Source organism: Pollachius pollachius, assembly GCF_949987615.1.
Source record: "Pollachius pollachius genome assembly, chromosome: 15".
Taxonomy (NCBI): domain Eukaryota; kingdom Metazoa; phylum Chordata; class Actinopteri; order Gadiformes; family Gadidae; genus Pollachius; species Pollachius pollachius.
Window position 1 is genome coordinate 16,474,737 of NC_136948.1, and position 18,647 is coordinate 16,493,383.

General features: G+C 47.2%; 1 protein-coding gene across 1 annotated transcript in view; it reads left to right on the forward strand.

The window, feature by feature from the left end:
* The window catches only part of pxdn (peroxidasin), a gene marked incomplete at its 5' end in the record, with an annotated part of 55,437 nt that extends 37,136 nt beyond the window's left edge, over positions 1–18,301 (forward strand). The window contains 9 exons of the mRNA XM_079751722.1: positions 1,332–1,489; positions 6,221–7,227; positions 7,551–8,047; positions 8,503–8,637; positions 9,103–9,311; positions 14,490–14,601; positions 14,935–15,067; positions 15,446–15,559; positions 16,414–18,301. Of these exons, the coding sequence (XP_079607848.1) occupies positions 1,332–1,489; positions 6,221–7,227; positions 7,551–8,047; positions 8,503–8,637; positions 9,103–9,311; positions 14,490–14,601; positions 14,935–15,067; positions 15,446–15,559; positions 16,414–16,557 (2,509 nt within the window). The 3' untranslated portion in view covers positions 16,558–18,301. The remainder of the gene's footprint in view (positions 1–1,331; positions 1,490–6,220; positions 7,228–7,550; positions 8,048–8,502; positions 8,638–9,102; positions 9,312–14,489; positions 14,602–14,934; positions 15,068–15,445; positions 15,560–16,413) is intronic.
* Between the last annotated feature and the right edge of the window lie 346 nt (positions 18,302–18,647).

Sequence of the window (18,647 nt, forward strand, 5' to 3'; positions counted from 1 at the left end):
TAGGCCGCTTAACATGGACTTTGCGGGAATTTTCACCCCACGCCCTCCCTGATGTCTGACCCTGTTTAACACACACATATAACACTGAATGAATATGTTCATGTGTGTGTGTCTGTGTGTATTTTTTTCCAATGACAATGACAGATGTTAAATCCTGCCTTCTCCTCGGGTGACCTTAACTCTTCCTCATTGCTCTCACGTTTCTTTCTCTCTCTCTCTCTCTCTCTCTCTCTCTCTCTCTCTCTCTCTCTCTCTCTCTCTCTCTCTCTCTCTCTCTCTCTCCCTCTCTCTCCCATTGGTTCCTGTCTCTTGTTTTGTATTGGACAAGAGTGCATGCTCTTTACAGGCCATTATTTTGTTACACGTGACAATTCATTGGCTAGAGGCCGTAGACCACCTGTGGATACGGGTGTATGTCAGTGCCGTTTTTGCCACCCCATCATTTAATCATGTCCAGCATAAGGGCGTCTACTGAGCCGATGGTCGGGGGCACTATTGAAAAGTATCTTGAGGAGGTGGTCTACTGTGGTGATGGACGAAAGCCTTTCTCTCTCTTCCCCTCCCTATTCTCGCTCTCTTACTCTCTTGTTTTCTGTCTGTCTGTCTGTCTCTGTCTCTCTCTCTCTGTCTCTCTCTCTCTCTCTCTCTCTCTCTCTCTCTCTCTCTCTCTCTCTCTCTCTCTCCTCTCTCTCTCTCTCTCTCATATCTCTCACACTGCAGTGTGGCTGCAGTGTGGTTGCAGGTGTTGAAATGCACCACAGGCCTGTTTCCTTTCTCTCGCTGTGGACAAAATACAACCTGACTAGAAATAACACGTCTAGCGCGGCAGAACGTCTGGCTTGTGCCAGGACTGTGTTGCTATACCAAAATTTATTCTGCGACTTCATTGCTCTATACTAAGACTACAGTGTAAGGCATAGTGCATCATGGATAGTTTGACTAGAATGTGCCCCAGCTTGCCACCTGAACCAGTATCACCTAATGCAATGTCTCCAGCGACCCCATCTACAAAGTGAATCATTAAGGGGGTTCACACAGCGTGACAGTTTGGCAGTGGTTGCGGTTTGATGAGTCCAATTGTAAAGTGACATACGCGTGCAAAACCATTGTGGTCCTTGCAACGTTCAGTGATAATCATGTCGGTTGGTATGTCTCCCTGTACGACACGTACAATACACTGTTTACGTGTGGAGTTAGTGGAACTTGTCGTGAGCGCACTGAGTCGGACACATCAGTTCCACCTACCGCATGTCTCCATCGTGTCCCGTGTGATCCCTTCACAGACCCTCTCTCACCTCCCCCCCCCCCCCCCCCCCCCCCTGTCTCCGCAGGCAGCCCCGGACCCCGGGGGAGCTGCTGGCCCTGTTCCGCTACCCGCGGGACCCCTACACGGTGGGGCAGGCCCGGGCCGGGGAGATCTTCGAGCAGACCCTGCTGCTCATCCAGAACCACGTCAACCGCGGCCTCATGGTGGACACCAACGGCACTGGTGAGGGGACCACCGCCACGCACATCGCTTTATATAAGCACACGCACAGAGACGCACACACACACGCACAGAGACACACGCACACACAGACACACACACACACACAGACACACGCGCACACACACACACAGAGACACACACACACACACAGAGACACACGCACACACACACCCTCACACACACACACACACACACAGAGACACACGCACACACACACCCTCACACACATGCACGCGCACACACACTCTCACACACACACACACAGAGACACAAACACAGAGACACATGCACACACACCCTCACACACACACACGCACACACACACACACACCCTCACACACACGCACACACACACACACACACCCTCACACACACGCACACGCACACACCTTCACACACACAGAGAGACACACGCACACACACACACACACACACCCTCACACACACATACACACACAGACACATAAACACACACACACACACACACAGGTTGACACCAACGGTACTGGTGAGGCCTCCCAGTGCTGATGACCACACCCACACCCACACCCATCTTTATATAAGCACACACACACCCTCACAGACACATACACACACAGAGACACAGGTGGGCACAACCTGGTGATGCAAGGTGATGCATCCCAGGCCCGAATACCCACACCCATGATTTGATGCCTACATAAGTAGTGAGTTGTGTGTGTGTGTGTGTGTGTGTGTGTGTGTGTGTGTGTGTGTGTGTGTGTGTGTGTGTGTGTGTGTGTCAGGGATGGAAATTAACACCCGCCACACGCCATTTGCGGATGGATTTGTATGGTGGCGGGTGAATTGTGTCACTTCACCCGCCACTGTGTCGGGTAATACTTTCCAGTCAGGTCCGTTCAAATTTGCATATTTAATACATTCGTCGTACGGCGCTACACAGTTCCACAACCATTACTGTCAACATCCGGCCCCCTTCTTCTTCTACGCCTCTTTTGCTGAACTGCTACTGTCAACATCCGGGATAATATACCGGTAACCATAGAGATAATGTGCCGGTATCGACATTCTGTATATTTTTAATAAGAGATGGCGAACATCGGACAGTGGGCAACACCGTGACCGGCTGGTGTTTGACGGGACGAGCCAGACAATGTTCTGTGCTCTCTGTGTAAACATGCTTCGGATGGCCACAGGTCCAATAGTTTTGTGAGTGGGACACAAAACCTAAAATTGGAAGCCGTGGAGGACCACGAGTCCTCAAAAAGTCACCTTCACGTTTTGAAAATTGCCAAGGGAAAATCAGCGCCCGAAACCACGACAGCGATGAGGACGCTCGTTAGCCCTAAAACAGCACCGCTTGATAGAATGGCTCTACTATTTTGAAATGCACACGCGATTTCTAAAAAGGGAAGGCCATTTCAAGACTTCGAATGGCACTGCACGTAAGTTATTTTTTTATTTTCTATTAGGCCTAATGCAATAGTTTGTTGCTGTCGAAAAACTAGCATGTTGGGTAACCTTAGAGCTCTGCTCACTTGTTTGGCAAACAGCTGCTTTCTGTCAGTCTGGTCAAAACAGATGTCAAGTGTGTGTGCTAAGACGTAGGGCTGTCCCGAATACCATTTTACAGGCTTCGAATACTCGTTGGATATTCCGAGCGAGTATTCCAATACTCGTTCAAAAACAACATTAATAATTGAACAGTAAAAAAGTCGGAGTTCCTTACTTTGCTGTTCCGTTCCAAATCAGCTCTCATCTGTGCCATTGTAGCCCTTACAGGAGCTTATCAATTCATCCCGTAACGTGCATATAAATCCATACAAAGATCCAATGTTTAGTCGTTTGTGTCCATATTAAATCCATCATTGACCGGGTATTCCTTTGACAAAAGCCAGTCTGTGAATGCGCAATAGCAGGGCTGCATAGCGAACGTACACAAACAGATACGCTAACGACTTCCTATATATATATATATATATATATATATATATATATATATATAATTTAATGTATTCTGACGTTTTTCTATGTGTCTTGCACTTATTAAGTCATTGTTTCTTGTTCTTGTTTCTTCATGGTCTGTTTTCAAATGTTAAATTTCGAATGCATAGGCAGAGTATGAGTCTTCCTATACCGAGAGGATACATCTGTTGCATCATAGGGGCAGATTTCATTATACATCTGGTTGAATTGAAGAAATTTAAAGGCCAGCGCATTGAAAAAACAAATGTTCCTATTGACTTATGATGGTGTAGCCATGTTGTTTTATTGTTAATATGTCAATTTGTCTTTTATTGAAAATACTTTGTATAGATGAATTATCCCCAAACTTGTAATCGTAACACCTTTGAAATAAACATGACTTAACATGGCAGATACCTGTGTATTGTTTATCATATGTGGTAAGAGTGTAACATTTTCAACTCAGTTCCTTGGTAGCACCTACTTACAGTAAAAATCACTTCTGATGGATAAATGATGTGTATGAAAAACACTTTTCTTATCTATTGTTACTATTATATTGTTTAAAATGTCAGCATATATTAAAAAATATATATAGCGTATAAAAAGTGGCTGGTAAAAAAGATGAGTGGCTGGTAGATTTTTAAATCTACCTGCCACAGTGGCTGGTGGGCAAAAAAGTTAATTTCCATCTCTGGTGTGTGTGTATATATATTATAAGCAAACAGAAGCACACTCACATAGATAAATACGTACTAAACACACATACACTCACATACAATCAAGCATGCACACTCACGCACTAGTTTACACACACACACACAATTAAGGAAGAAATTGCTCAATTAAAGCAGTTAATTGGAAGCATGAAATGTGGTTTCTATGGTTTCCTAGAAACAACTATTCTCCACGCTCAAACAGTGGCCTGCATTCAATCTCATTCGTCCTGTTGTTCCCTCCTCAGACCCTGAACCCAGCGATGAATTATCATAGTGCCGAGCATACTTCCATCTGCATGCCATTTTCTCTCCATTAGGAGCTGCGGGGCCAGGGACATAATTGTCAGGCAGTTGACTAGCCGCCCATAAACAGTTTAACTGGGCCTGCGTCGGGGCTCTTACACTGTTCAACAACCGGGTGTAATATTATGGTCCCATGTCCCTGTATTCAGGCGCATGAAGTGTAGGTCTATTCCTCTCCCTGCAGATACGCAGACGTGTGTGATCCCAGGAAGAAAAGAAAAGCACCCGCCCTCATTTTTCCGATTTCTGGAATGGGAATTTGCGAAATGCCTCGTCGAATGAGAGTGAGCATGTGGAAATGCTCATGCACATTTTAACTTTGACCTAACTGGCGATGGTGTACATTTGTCTGGCTGCGTACAGCCAGCTCCTTTAGCTACGGGCGGTGGTGGTGTTGGAAGCGCTATTGGATGTGGGAGATGAAAATGTTTCGGGGAACAAGTAGAACGAATGCAATGCAGGGGCAACGGCGCTTGAGGATGGGAAGGAGACGAATGAATGGAAAAAAAACCCAAAAAAATGTAGACACAATGAAGAAAAAAGAGAGAGCATCAACTAAAAAGGGAGGAGAGAATAATATGGGGAAGGGAAAATAAAGCGAAAGAAAAAGGTTGGTGGAGGGGAGTGAAGGGGTGGGGAGAGGGGGTCATTGTAGACAGAGTTTTGCTTGGTTATGCCAACAGCCAACTGCGGGCTATGCGGCTGGCCCCGCACCAGGCTTGCACAGCAAAGACAAACAGCCCCACTGTTTTCATTGTATCTCTGCTGGGTCTATGAGGGAGGGGGGGAGGAGGGGAGTGCGATATTCCAGGTTCCCTGTTGTACATCCACCACAAACACACACACTCACACACATGTTACTTGGAAAACATCCTCTTAAATCATAGAACAGTAATTCAAGCACACACACACACACACACACAATGTGAAAGATCTCAGCCATGGGGGAGAGGGAGGGAGAGAGAGATAGAGGGAGAGGTGAGGTAAAGAAGGCAGGAAATCTCACTACCCCCCTATTCAAGTTCGCCACACACAGAATCTCAAATTTGTTTGCGTGTGTGTTGCTCTTGTGCCGCAGTGCCCACACTTCAAACACACACACATACACACACACGCAAACAAATACAATACCTGCTGCTATACATATCTTCCAACAGTGCACAAGAGCTATCACATATTACTACAAGTCGGGGCAGGTTGAGAAACAGCGTATTTCATGCCCCCAGGAATCGTTCTTTCCACTGAATTCGCCAGTCCCAAAGCAGGCTGGGATCCACAGTGGAAATATGTGCCGTCCACATTGTTTACATAATATTTGTGTATTTTTCCTCACATGATGAGTGGCGTGATTTAAAACATAAACTAAAACTATTGAGTTTTGGAATTCACAGTGCCAACAATGCTTCCGCATGTTCTAAACAATGAGCAATACTATTGTATATTTCTCATTGACATTTTGGAACTTAGGTTTAGGCAAAATAAACCACACATAAACTAAAATGTATCAAATCGTTTGTTTTCTTCAGCACTGTGTTTTATGTCGATACAGTATAAACAATGAACAATATCCCAAGTCTGGATACATTGGGTGTTTTTCCCACGATAATCAGGGCGAGCTAAAGCAAAAGAAGCTAAAGTGCTGACACAGTTTGGATGTTTTTCTACAAAAAAAAGTGCCTTCATCTAACTTCCACCTTGCCTACAAACCGTACCACTCGTCCCTTCGACCAACGTCCGTCCTTCTCTCTCTCTCTCCGTCTCGCAGCGTTCCGGTACAACGACCTGGTCTCCCCCCACTTCCTGGACGTGATCGCCAACCTGTCGGGCTGCACGGCGCACCGGCGCTTCAACAACTGCTCCGACATCTGCTTCCACCAGAAGTACCGCAGCCACGATGGCACCTGCAACAACCTGCAGCACCCCATGTGGGGCGCCTCGCTCACCGCCTTCGAGCGGCTGCTCAAGTCGGTGTACGACAACGGCTTCAACCTGCCGCGCGGCGCCAGCGACCGCGCGCACAGCGGCTACCGCCTGCCGCTGCCCCGCCTGGTGTCCACCGCCATGATCGGCACGGAGACGGTCACGCCCGACGACCGCTACACGCACATGCTGATGCAGTGGGGCCAGTTCCTGGACCACGACATGGACGCCACCGTGTCGGCCCTCAGCCAGTCCCGCTTCTCGGACGGCCAGCTGTGCACCACGGTGTGCACCAACGACCCGCCCTGCTTCCCCATCCAGTTCCCGGCCAACGACCAGCGGCAGCTGCGCAGCGGCGCCCGCTGCATGTTCTTCGTGCGCTCCAGCCCCGTGTGCGGCAGCGGCATGACCTCGCTGCTCATGAACAGCGTGTACCCGCGCGAGCAGATCAACCAGCTCACCGCCTACGTGGACGCGTCCAACGTGTACGGCAACTCCCGCCACGAGTCGGACGAGATCCGCGACCTGGCCAGCCAGCGGGGGCTGCTCCGGCAGGGCATCATCCAGCGCACGGGGAAGCCCCTGCTGCCCTTCGCCACGGGCCAGCGCACCGAGTGCATGCGGGACGAGAACGAGAGCCCCATCCCCTGCTTCCTGGCCGGGGACCACCGGGCCAACGAGCAGCTGGGGCTGACGGCCATGCACACGGTGTGGTTCCGGGAGCACAACCGCGTGGCCACCGAGCTGCTGCGGCTCAACCCCCACTGGGACGGAGACACCATCTACCACGAGGCCCGCAAGATCGTGGGCGCCCAGATGCAGCACATCACCTACAGCCACTGGCTGCCCAAGGTGAGCGGAGCTCCCTCTCCTGGGGCCCCGGGGGCCTTTTGGCTGGGGATGGGTGATGGATGCACTGTTTTTCGTTCGTAATCATTTTGAGGCGTTGTGACCTAATGCATTCTACGGATTGGCTTGATACTTCAGTATATAATTGTGTTGCTTGTTGGGGTATCTCAATTGAGTGAGATGAATCACATTAGAGACGCTAATAATGAATACACAATGGGGATGATGATGATGATGACGATGGTGGTGATGGTGATGGTGGTGGTGATGATGATGATGGCGACGACCAAACGCACAACAACGACCACTCCCCTCCGCCCCTCCAGGTCCTGGGCGAGGCGGGCATGAAGCAGATGGGCCAGTACGCGGGCTACAACCCCAACATCAACGCCGGCATCCTCAACGCCTTCGCCACCGCCGCCTTCCGCTTCGGCCACACGCTCATCAACCCCATCCTGTACCGGCTGGACCAGGACTTCCAGCCCATCCCCCAGGGACACATCTCCCTGCACCGGGCCTTCTTCTCGCCCTTCCGCATCGTCAACGAGGGCGGCATCGACCCGCTCCTGCGCGGCCTCTTCGGCGTGGCGGGCAAGATGCGCGTGTCCACGCAGCTGCTGAACACGGAGCTGACGGAGCGGCTGTTCTCCATGGCGCACGCCGTGGCGCTGGACCTGGCCGCCATGAACGTGCAGCGGGGGCGGGACCACGGCATACCGCCGTACAACGACTACCGCACCTTCTGCAACCTGACGTCGGCACAGAGCTTCGAGGACCTGAGGAACGAGATCAAGAACCCCTCGGTGCGGGAGAAGCTGCAGAGGTACTGGGGGGGGTCACGCGTGGCGAGGGGGGGAAGAAGACGGCTCGCTTGTGTTTAGTGTGTTTGAGTGCAATCACCTGTGTTATCCCGATGGCCTTTCCCGGGTCGTTTATTTATCAACTTTATTAATCTAGCACTTTTCGTACTCGATAATTAGAATGAACAATAGAGCAGCATGGCACACAGACTTATCACAGACCTATATTTATTTGGACAAAACGAATGTCCTAGCTTGATGTTAGCTTAATGCCCGCTATCATTAAAATACCCTCATGTTTAGTGTTAGCTTAATGCTAAAGGGACCTTTCAGTGAAGTGTTCAGAATTGTATGCCCGCTGCTATTATTCCCTAATGGGTGAAGCTGTCTTAGCTGTCGTTGTCGGTTTAGCATTCAAGCAAAGAACAGCTTCAGCTGGGTCCTACCAGCCACCATCCCTGCTCCCCTCTGTCTCCAGGCTGTACGGCACCCCCCTGAACATAGACCTGTTCCCGGCGCTGATGGCGGAGGACCTGGTCCCGGGCAGCCGGCTGGGGCCCACCCTCATGTGTCTGCTGTCGGCCCAGTTCAAGCGGCTGAGGGACGGAGACAGGTCAGTCGCTGGTAACACCCCCGAAACCACAAAGCCATCCCCTCACCTCGTACATGGACCCAGAGGGTAGGCACACAAACCCGGACCCTATTTCTCTCCCCCTCTTTATGAATCATGGGGATAATTCGTCTTGGTTGATGTGTTCGGCTTTTCGTGAAGCTTTTAACCAGCAATTTTTTTAGGTCGATTTTGCTGGGCAAACAACATTTGCGTTTGGGTGTGATCAATCGCAAATTTAAATATACGCGTTTGTATTTTTACTAGTATACAAATGATATGCTTCCGTTTAGCTAAATCTGTAGAGCCCGGTGTTAACACTACCAAGGGGTACGGGTTTGATCCCCCCTTGTGGGCTTCCCCATGCTAAGACGCTATAAACTCACCATATGAGAATCCAAATTCATTGTTTATATGATACATACATACACGCATCAGACATCAACCACCGCCGTGTTCCCCCTCCAGGTTCTGGTACGAGAACCCGGGCGTGTTCTCTCCGGCCCAGCTGACCCAGCTGAAGCAGGCGTCGCTGTCCCGCGTGCTGTGCGACAACGGCGACAACATCACACGCATCCAGCAGGACGTGTTCTCGGTGGCCGAGCTGCCCCACGGCTACGGCAGCTGCGACGACGTGCCCAAGATCGACCTGCGCATGTGGCAGGACTGCTGCGAAGGTACGAGGCCCGCTGGCCGTACCGGGGCAGGGCGGGCCTTTGGAAGTTTGATTGTTTTCCAAGGGCGGTGGTGTTGAGACGTTTGTTGCTACCTGCCTTTTTTTTAGGAATTTTCTCTCTAACTCTATTACTTTATCACTGTCTCTCTCGCTTGCTCTCTCTCTCTATTGCTCTCTCTCACTTGCTCTCTCTCTCTCTCGTTCGCTCTCTCTGACTCTCTCTCTCTCTCTGTCTCTCTCTCTCTCTCTTTCTCTCTCTCTCTCTCTCTCTCTCTGACACTCTCTCTCTCTCTCTCTCTCTTACTTTCTTTCACTAGCTTTCATTATCTCTTATCTCGCTATGTTAATCTTTGAAACCTAATACAAGCTTTTTTTGCACAGTTCACACGAAATACATTAGAAAACACAGCAATGAAAAAAAAAAAAGTAATGAAAGTACTTGAATGGGGATGTTCCTGCAAAGCGGAGACTCCGCGTCATCATGACACTTGCCAGATCACTGTGATAACGAAATCAATGGTTGGACAAAGTGCAGGATTTCACATCATTTCTGATGAACTAAGACAATACGAGTAGTGTCACGTCTTGGGCCCTATTTTAACGGTCTGAAACGCAAGTGAGAAGCACCAAGCGCAAGTAGCTTTGTGGGCGGTTCTATGGCAATGTTGCTATTTTACCGGCGCATAAATGACTCTTGCGCCCGGCGCAAATCTAAAAAGGGTTGGTCTAAAGTAGCCTTATTACCCGTAGGTATTGTTTGGGCGTAACGTGCAATAAACCAATGAGAGTGCCATCTCCCATCCCCTTTAAAAGCCATGAGCGCATTTGAATCTGACAAGTTGCAGTCTCCGATGAGACAGATCCATGACCACATGAATTTCAAACTTCAAATGGCTCAGTTTATAGCCAAATAATATGGCCTAATTCACACATGGAATAGCGTTTTCTTCCACAACTTCAGAAATACTGAGTCCTCAAATAAAGTTCGGTAAAGAAAACTTAACACACATAGGATATTCGGTAATTGTGGTTCTATTTAATGATATATGCAATACATTAATAAACATTGTTTCTTACCAGTATTGTATGCATTATCGTTATCGACTTGTGTTCCTAATATGCATGTGTCCCCCCGTTAATATACATTGCCATGGACTGTATTATGCATTACGTGTTTAGTTTGCGTGTGTTTAAACAGATGGACGCACACACGCGCGCCCACATTCATTAATTTTTATACACATACACACACGCGTGCCCGCATTCATTCATTCTTTTTAACACTCACTCACGGTAAAACAATGTTTTCTCACAATCAAATACTCATCAATCCTAAAAGTTATGGGCTTGTACACAATGTCTGTGTCAAGAAAATATGTGTTTGCTGTACGATGTTTGCAGATGCATTGATTTAAAAGTACAACTTATTACCGCTGTATCAGCTGTTCTTTCCCAAATAATTTAACAAGAATGTGTGGCTAGGTAGATGATAGAAGCAAAGTGTATGCGCAAGGTGCACAAGCAACATTATGCATGCGCCCTTAAAATAGCATCTGAACAACGCGCCACTGACTTTAAACCAGGAATTTCCTGGTTTGTGGCGCAAGTGGTTTCTGAAACTGCAAAATAGCACCAGGGAACGTTTGCGCCAGAACACGCCTCCTCCTTTCGCCGAACCGCCCCTTGGGGCGCAAGATCATTCCCTAATTTACCGACACGCAGCGCAGGAGGGAAAAGAACGCTCTGCGCCACTTGCAAACTAGCAACGACACATGCGTCAGTGTAGAAAGTCAATTGCGCCGGATGCAAGATAGGGCCCGTTATGTGATCATAATGTTATGTGATCGTGACAGGCTAAACTGATTATATGAGTATTCATAATACTGATTATATGACCATGCACTTGGAGGCCATTTGTTTTATTGTGTGGCTGTGCCTACGAACCACACAGATGCAGCATTCCTTTGCCATGCACAAGCTATCAAATACTTGACCGATGTCCCAGAATGATCATAACCAACCAAAGTGGTAACGACCAGCAATCCTGTCAACTCAGCAAGGAGTTGGTGTCCATGTTTTGAAAGGAGGTGCTGGCTAGCTCCACTGGTATCGTTAGCCAAGGTTAGCTGTCGATTCCCACTGCACCCATGCTGCATATGTATATACTCATGGTATAGTAGGGCAGTTTGGATACATTTCAAATCCAAATGGTATTTGATATATTGTGAAGGATACTAGGTCGACCTTTGGAATGGCTGCGAAGGTATAAGGCCCGCTGGCCGTACCGGGTCAGGGCGGGCTTGTGGAGGTACGAGGCCCGCTGGACATACCGGGGTTGGAGGGGTCTTTGGAAGTTTGATTGTTTTTCCAGGGCGGTGGGGTTGAGACGTTTGTTGCTACCTGCCTTTTTTTTAGGAATTCTCTCTCTAAATCTATCACTCTGTGACTGTTTCTCTCGCTCACTCTCTCTCTCGCTTGCTGTCTCTCTCTCTCTATTGCTCTCTCTCACTTGCTCTCCCTCTCTCTCTCTTTCTCTCTCTCTCTCTTTCTTTCACTATCTTTCATTTTCTCGCTATGTTAATCTTTGAATCCTAATCAAAGCTTTTTTTTGCACAGTTCACAGTCACACAAAATACATTAGAAAACACAGCAATGAGAGCCAACTCCGGATTTATTGCACGTACCTGCATGGGGAAGTTCCCGCAAAGCGTTCTGGAGACTCTGTTGTGTAACACCGTGTCGTCATGACACTTGCCAGATCACTGTGATAACGAAATCAATGATTGGACAAAGTGCAGGATTTCACATCATTTCTGATGAACTAAGACAATACCAGTAGTGTCACATTATGTGATCATCATGTTATGTGATCGTGATAGGCTAAACTGATTATATGAGTATTTATAATACTGATTATATGACCATGCACTTGGAGGCCATTTGTTTTATTGTGCGGCTGTGCCTAACAACCACACAGATGCAGCATTCCTTTGTCATGCACAAGCTATCAAATACTTGACCGAAGCACTAAGCCGCATATTGAATAAATGTTACGGAAAGATAGATCAGACAACAACTATTGTGCTCTACTATGGTACATACTCTGTTCAGGACATTTGGAATGATTGAGTTTGTAAAAAGTATTTTATTTATTATTATTCGGTGTTCATGTTTCTGCTGTTTTAACATTCCCCCCAAAACCACAACTTCTGTGAGGTTAATTAAACTACCCGGGACAAGTTTGACTCTAAGTGCTTTGGGACATAATAAAGCGCTTAACAACTCATTTTAAAATAGACTTATAAAACTAAAGAAAATCTGTTACTTTTACTTTCTCTTACAGGATCGTTGCTAATAATTTGGCCAATTACCCAATTATTTAGCCCAAGAGATCAAGTATTAAGGAGAATTCTGTCAACTCAGCAAGGAGTTGTGTCCATGTTTTGAAAGGAGGTGCTGGCTAGCTCCACTGGTATAAGCATTAGCCAAGGTTAGCTGTCGATTCCTATTGTACCCATGCTGCATATGTATGTACTCATGGTATAGTAGGGCAGTTTGGATACATTTCAAATCCAAATGGTATTTGATATATTGTGAAGGATACTAGGTCGACCTTTCGAACCTCTTAAACAAGCATTATTACAAGCACATAAACATCTTACAAAATGTCTAAATGAAGTCATATTGGATAATAATTGAAGTCCTATCTCGAGCTGATAACTCTTTGAGATGGGTGGACCAACAAACATGATGGAAGAGATATAGGCCACACCCACTTACATCTGGACGTGGTTTAGTTTAGTTTTGTGTGTCCAATTGGTGTAAGCGAGCATGAAATAGGGCCTGGGCTGTCGGGATGATGTGGGGGTCCAGGGAGGGAGGGCTCAGAGATATGTGTGGGTTATAAAGCGGGAACATCCCCATGACATATGCTGCGCAGTTGGCCACAGTGATACCCATGATGACCTACGTCAACTACATCAATGGGCTGGGCTCTTATTTCAGCACAGTCTCATGATAAATTATGTGTTCACATAATCTAACAGACTCAGGCTCAGACTTCTTCCCCACACGCTCTGTTGCACTATTAACAGGATCACGCCGGGGTTATTATTGTGAGATGGACCAGGAAGCGGTTTTAATAACCGCCGCGTGACGGCTCGCTGTTTGTTCTCCTTTTATCCGCGGCGCTGACCTCCGTGTCCTCCTGTTTCACAAGAATAACGAGGGATGAGCTACGCTAATAAACACAGCATATCCTGCCAGACAACACAGGGAGTGAGAGAGAGAGAGAGAGAGGGAAAGAGAGAGAGAGGGAGAGAGTGCTGAGAGAGGGGTCTGTCTCGCTGTCGGTGTCAGACGGCAGGTCCGTCCCAGGCGGGCCTAATCTAATATCTTTGGCTCATTAACAATAGTAGAGTGCGACGGAGATTGAAAAGCAAGTGTGTGTGTGTATGCAAGTCCGCAAGTGTGTGTGTGTGCAAGTCTGAAAGTGTGTGTGTGTGTGTGGGCGCGCGCGCGTGTTTTTGTGTGTGTCTGTGTATGTGTGTTTGTGTCTGTCCTCATGGATCTCCTTCAGCATCCAGTCGTTGGCCATGTTTTCATCAGATGTTCTGTGTCTGATGTGGAGCCTCCCAGCCTCCCACAGCGCCTGCTGCAGTCCACCTTATTAGGAGGCCAATGTAATCTCACCTAGACAGACTTCCTCACTCGAGGTCTGGAGAGATTCAGGCATGAAAAGCCAGATAGGATTTAAGAAACAAAAAACGGGGTGGAGATACTGTGGGCCACAACTAAGGCATACGGCTATGGGGAAGTGAGCACAGTTTTTCCACTTGAAACAGAATTCATCTATGGCCAAATGCCGAAGGTTTAGAAATGAATGGCTGCCTCAGGATTTCTGAGGTCATGTTTCTAACTATTATGTTTATATTTCTTATATTTCTAGCACTAGTAATTCTATAGTCTGTCGATGCATCCCGTTTTTAGCCCGTGTGTGTTAGTGCAAGAGGATGACACAATGACCATCCATGCAAGCACACAGACACACGCACACATGAAGTCATTCTCTCGCTTGCGTGTTTATCCTTAAAAGACCAGCGTGGTTGTTTCCTTTGTTTGTTTGTGTGGCTTGGCCTGTGAACTTCACGGCTCACCGTCTCCTTATGTTGGTCCCCAGACTGCCGAACCAAGGGCCAGTTCAACGCCCTGTCCTATCACTTCAGAGGACGCAGGTCAGCTGACCACAGCTACACTGGGGATAAACCAGACACAAGCGCCCAGGAGACCAGGTAACTCCACATGGGATGTAATGGGATTAATGGGATTAGAACAGTGAGTATTATTATTATGTAATATCTAAAAATCACAATGCAACCACAAGGTTATATGAAGGCTGTTTTTACTATGTGGTGCTTTTCATACTTCCTATTATAGGATATAAAGTGATTCACTCCTATATTCTGTAATATGCAAAACATTAAAAAACAAAAACTGGAAATTGGGAATAGGATGGGTATAGAAATGATAACTATTAGAGCTTTAACAATGAAAACTAATACTAGGTTTGATGTGCATGTAAAATGCAAGTTTTGATTTGTTATTTCCTCTTTATTTTTTTTTAGTCCAGAGGATGGAGCCAAAGAAAACGCTGTGAATGTCACTTTGACCTCCAAGGCCAGCACTGAACCAACAGCCAACGAATTCCAAGACTTTGTCTCCGACATGCAGAAGACAATTACAAGTTTACGCAAACAGGTCGGTTACCCGGGATACGACTTGAATGACACACACTCGCTGAAATTACATAGAGCAAATGTTTTCTTCCCCTCACGAATAAATACCTTACAAAACCATTTACTACCAAGTATTTGTAACTTATATTAATGCCATTGATCTACGAATGTATGTTTTATTTTATGTGTATATCCTTGTCCATTTTTCCTCTCTCCTTCCCCGACACTAAATTGACATGTTTATTGAATTAGCCCCTTCACTATACATACCCCTTTGCTATTTATGTATATATTTTGCTAAATCAATCTATAAATCTATCTGTCCGCTCGTCCATCTGTCAGCATGCCTGTCTGTCTGTCCTTCTGTCCTCATAACACTTTGCCTCTCGTCCCCATGCAGATTAAAAGACTTGAAGCCCGTCTGAGCAAGACAGACTGCACTGATTCTGAGGGCCGCGACCGGACAGACGGAGACCGCTGGAAGCAGGAGGTCTGCACCACGTGTGAATGCAGAGTAGGTCACTGCAGCCATGCCCTGTCTCTGGGCCATCACCATCAATTTGCCTCAATCAATAACCACACACACACACACACAGCACCAACAACAGCTTGTATGGAAATTCCATTGTGTTTTCAAAGTGTAGATGTTGAATATATGTAAGGTATTTGTTTTGATATGAGGTACAAAGGTGCTGCGTTATTAATCAAACTGTAATGCTGTCAAACCTGTTCAAATGACATACTTGTGTATTTATTTTGTGGCATGCGTGTGTCTTTATGTGACACATGATCCATTGTGTGTGTGTGTGTGTGTGTGTGTGTGTGTGTGTGTGTCTTCTGGCCTGTAAGGTTAAGATCTTTTGTGCATATCTCTGAATTCTGGCAGAGGTTGACAGCGTTCGCATGCCAAACCTGGCACGCAACCGGCTGTCAATCATTCCTTTCTGCCTCTCTCTCTCTCTGTCTCTTCCTCCATCGAGCATTTCTTTCCACCCCTGCCTCTTTCCTTCCTTGCACCTGTCATATTTGGCACTGGCCTGCACACACACACACACACACACACACACACACACACACACACACACACACACACAGACGCAGACACCCACGCACACGCACACATATACAGACACACAGACGGACACACACACACACACTACCTTTAGCGAGATGCTACGGCTCACCAAACCCAAGACATTCCTCTGCGTGCATCCCAACGTCCTCCCACTCTCCAGGCTTCCCCGGGTGGTCCGTCACGCGGGATTGTTCTCTTCCCCCTGCCGAATGATCAAAGAAACAAATGCCTTCCATTGAACATTCAGAGTCTAACCAAGTGATCCATCTCCCCCCCCCCCCCCCCCCCACCAGGACGCCCAGGTCACATGTTTCGTGGAGTCCTGCCCGCCGGTGGCGTGCCAGAAGCCCGTCAAGCTAAAGGGCGCCTGCTGCCCCGCGTGCCTCCAGAGCGAGCCCGCCGCGCCTGAGCAGCGGACGGACAGCCGCCACGCGTAACATCCCCCCCAAAACCAATCCTCTAACCTCCCCCCCATCCAACCCTCCCACCCCCCGTCGCCCTCAGGACCTCCCCAGCCACACTCCAGCACTGCGGTTGTCCCCTTTGTGTCGGTTACACTCCCAATCTCTCTCACACACACACACACGTACACAACCACGCAGAGAACGAGACTCTCCAAGGCAACGCTCAGCCTTGGCCGCCCACACCAACCCCGCCCCCCGAACCACCCCGGTATCAGTGTTTTATATTATATTGTTGTTGTTTTTGTTGTTGTTTTTACACAGAGAATTTTTTTTGTTTTGTTATTATTATTATTATTGTTGTTGTTGTTGTTGTCGCTTTCTCTGAGACCAGCAGTCAGCCCTGGTGCTTCCCGGCCGTCTCCTCCTCCTCCTCCTCCTCCTCCTCCTCCTCTGCCGGCGATTTGAAACGGACTGATATTCCCGAAGTGGACGGTGGGATGCAGAACGGACAGAGCGAGTCTCTTCCTCCAAGTGTGACTAACACACGGTACACGACGGGGAGAGATGAGTCCATGGGGGAAGGTGGCGGCCATTTTGTTGTCTCACAAATACTTTCTCAGGTTAGAGATACCGAAAAAAAAGCTTGGTGCTATTTTCCTTCCTCTTTAACAAATGATTTAGTCACTAAAGACAAAACCTGTAAAGTATTGTTGTTTTTCTCTTTGTTTGTTACGTTTTTCTTTTAACAGTATGCAAAGATACATATATACACATATGATATGCCTCTTTATGGTAAACAACAATTGAGAGAATATACTTAGGACCTTTTGTAATTCAAATTGAACTTTAATCTGAGGTGCTTTTATATAGTTTTATAATTGTGTATTTTCTTCTCCCTTTTTTGATAAAAACAATCTTTGCGTATGAAGATAATGTGAATCCCTACACGACAAAAAAAAAACGTAATCAAACAAAAATGTCTACTGAATATAATTGCCTCTCTCCACAATGGACAGCTTGTTGGTTCACGTACATCTGGGATTTCTGTATCTGCCGGCCTGTCCGTGAACTTGACTGAGATTTTGCCATTTGGCAGTGCCCCCTTCCACCACCTCATCCCATAAGCTTCATGCAATGTTGCTGTGCTAACCTTTTATCATGCGACTTTCAAAAATCAGTTGAAGATACCAACAATATGTTTAACCATGATATTTTTTGTACCTTTCCCAAAGTCGTTTTTTCTTCTTTTCCCTTCACAACTTCCTGATAATGTAAAACATATAATTGATAATAGCGTGCGTGTACTTTTTTTATCCAAGGAAATATTTAAATGTTGTAACAGAAGTCAGGACCTCAACCCTGCCGGTTTTAGTCTGTAATCACGGCCTTGTGTTTTGTGTTGTGTTGCCTTTTCAGACCACAATCGATGCGTGAATAACAAACTGAAGGACTGTTGCTGAAAACGATTGTTACCATTTCCTATGCTCATGTGAACCGGCAGTCCTCCTCAGTATTTGTGCGGAGGCCATTTTATGCATTCTTTTGTCAAGCACTCATTCATGACACCGCACTCGTCTCTGTTCCAATTGTTTGCTTTCTGTGCTGTAACGGCTGGGTTTATTGTTGTATTTTTGTACGCTTGTGCGTGAGCAATCCCTAATTTCTGTCGGGTGCCAAGCAAAGAAAACACATCTTTCGAAATCTTTCGCCGAGTGTTGACTTCTTCCCTTTTTTCGAGCCAGAGAATAAACCAGAGGGCTGACGTCAGTTAGGCCAAACTCACGTGAAGCACAGGACTATTTAGCCCTCTGACCCCAATTCCACAATAATGGAAGCCATATGAGCAGGCGAAAAAGAAAAGGGTTGGCATGGCTGAGGCCGGGGGAGGGGGGGGTGTCAATCGAAACAGCAGCCTCAGCAGCATTTCTATTTTCTGTGACCCGATTGAGAGTTGACTTTTTTGTTTGTCCCATCTTACCTCCGTCGACACAAGCCGCTCACACACCACTGCTCCGCGTCACCCGAGACACCATGTTGACCCTGCGCTTTCCATCGCCTTTTGCTCGCTCACTGTAAAGTATAACACCCTTCTCAGAGGGCAAGCGGTACGCCATGGGATCAGT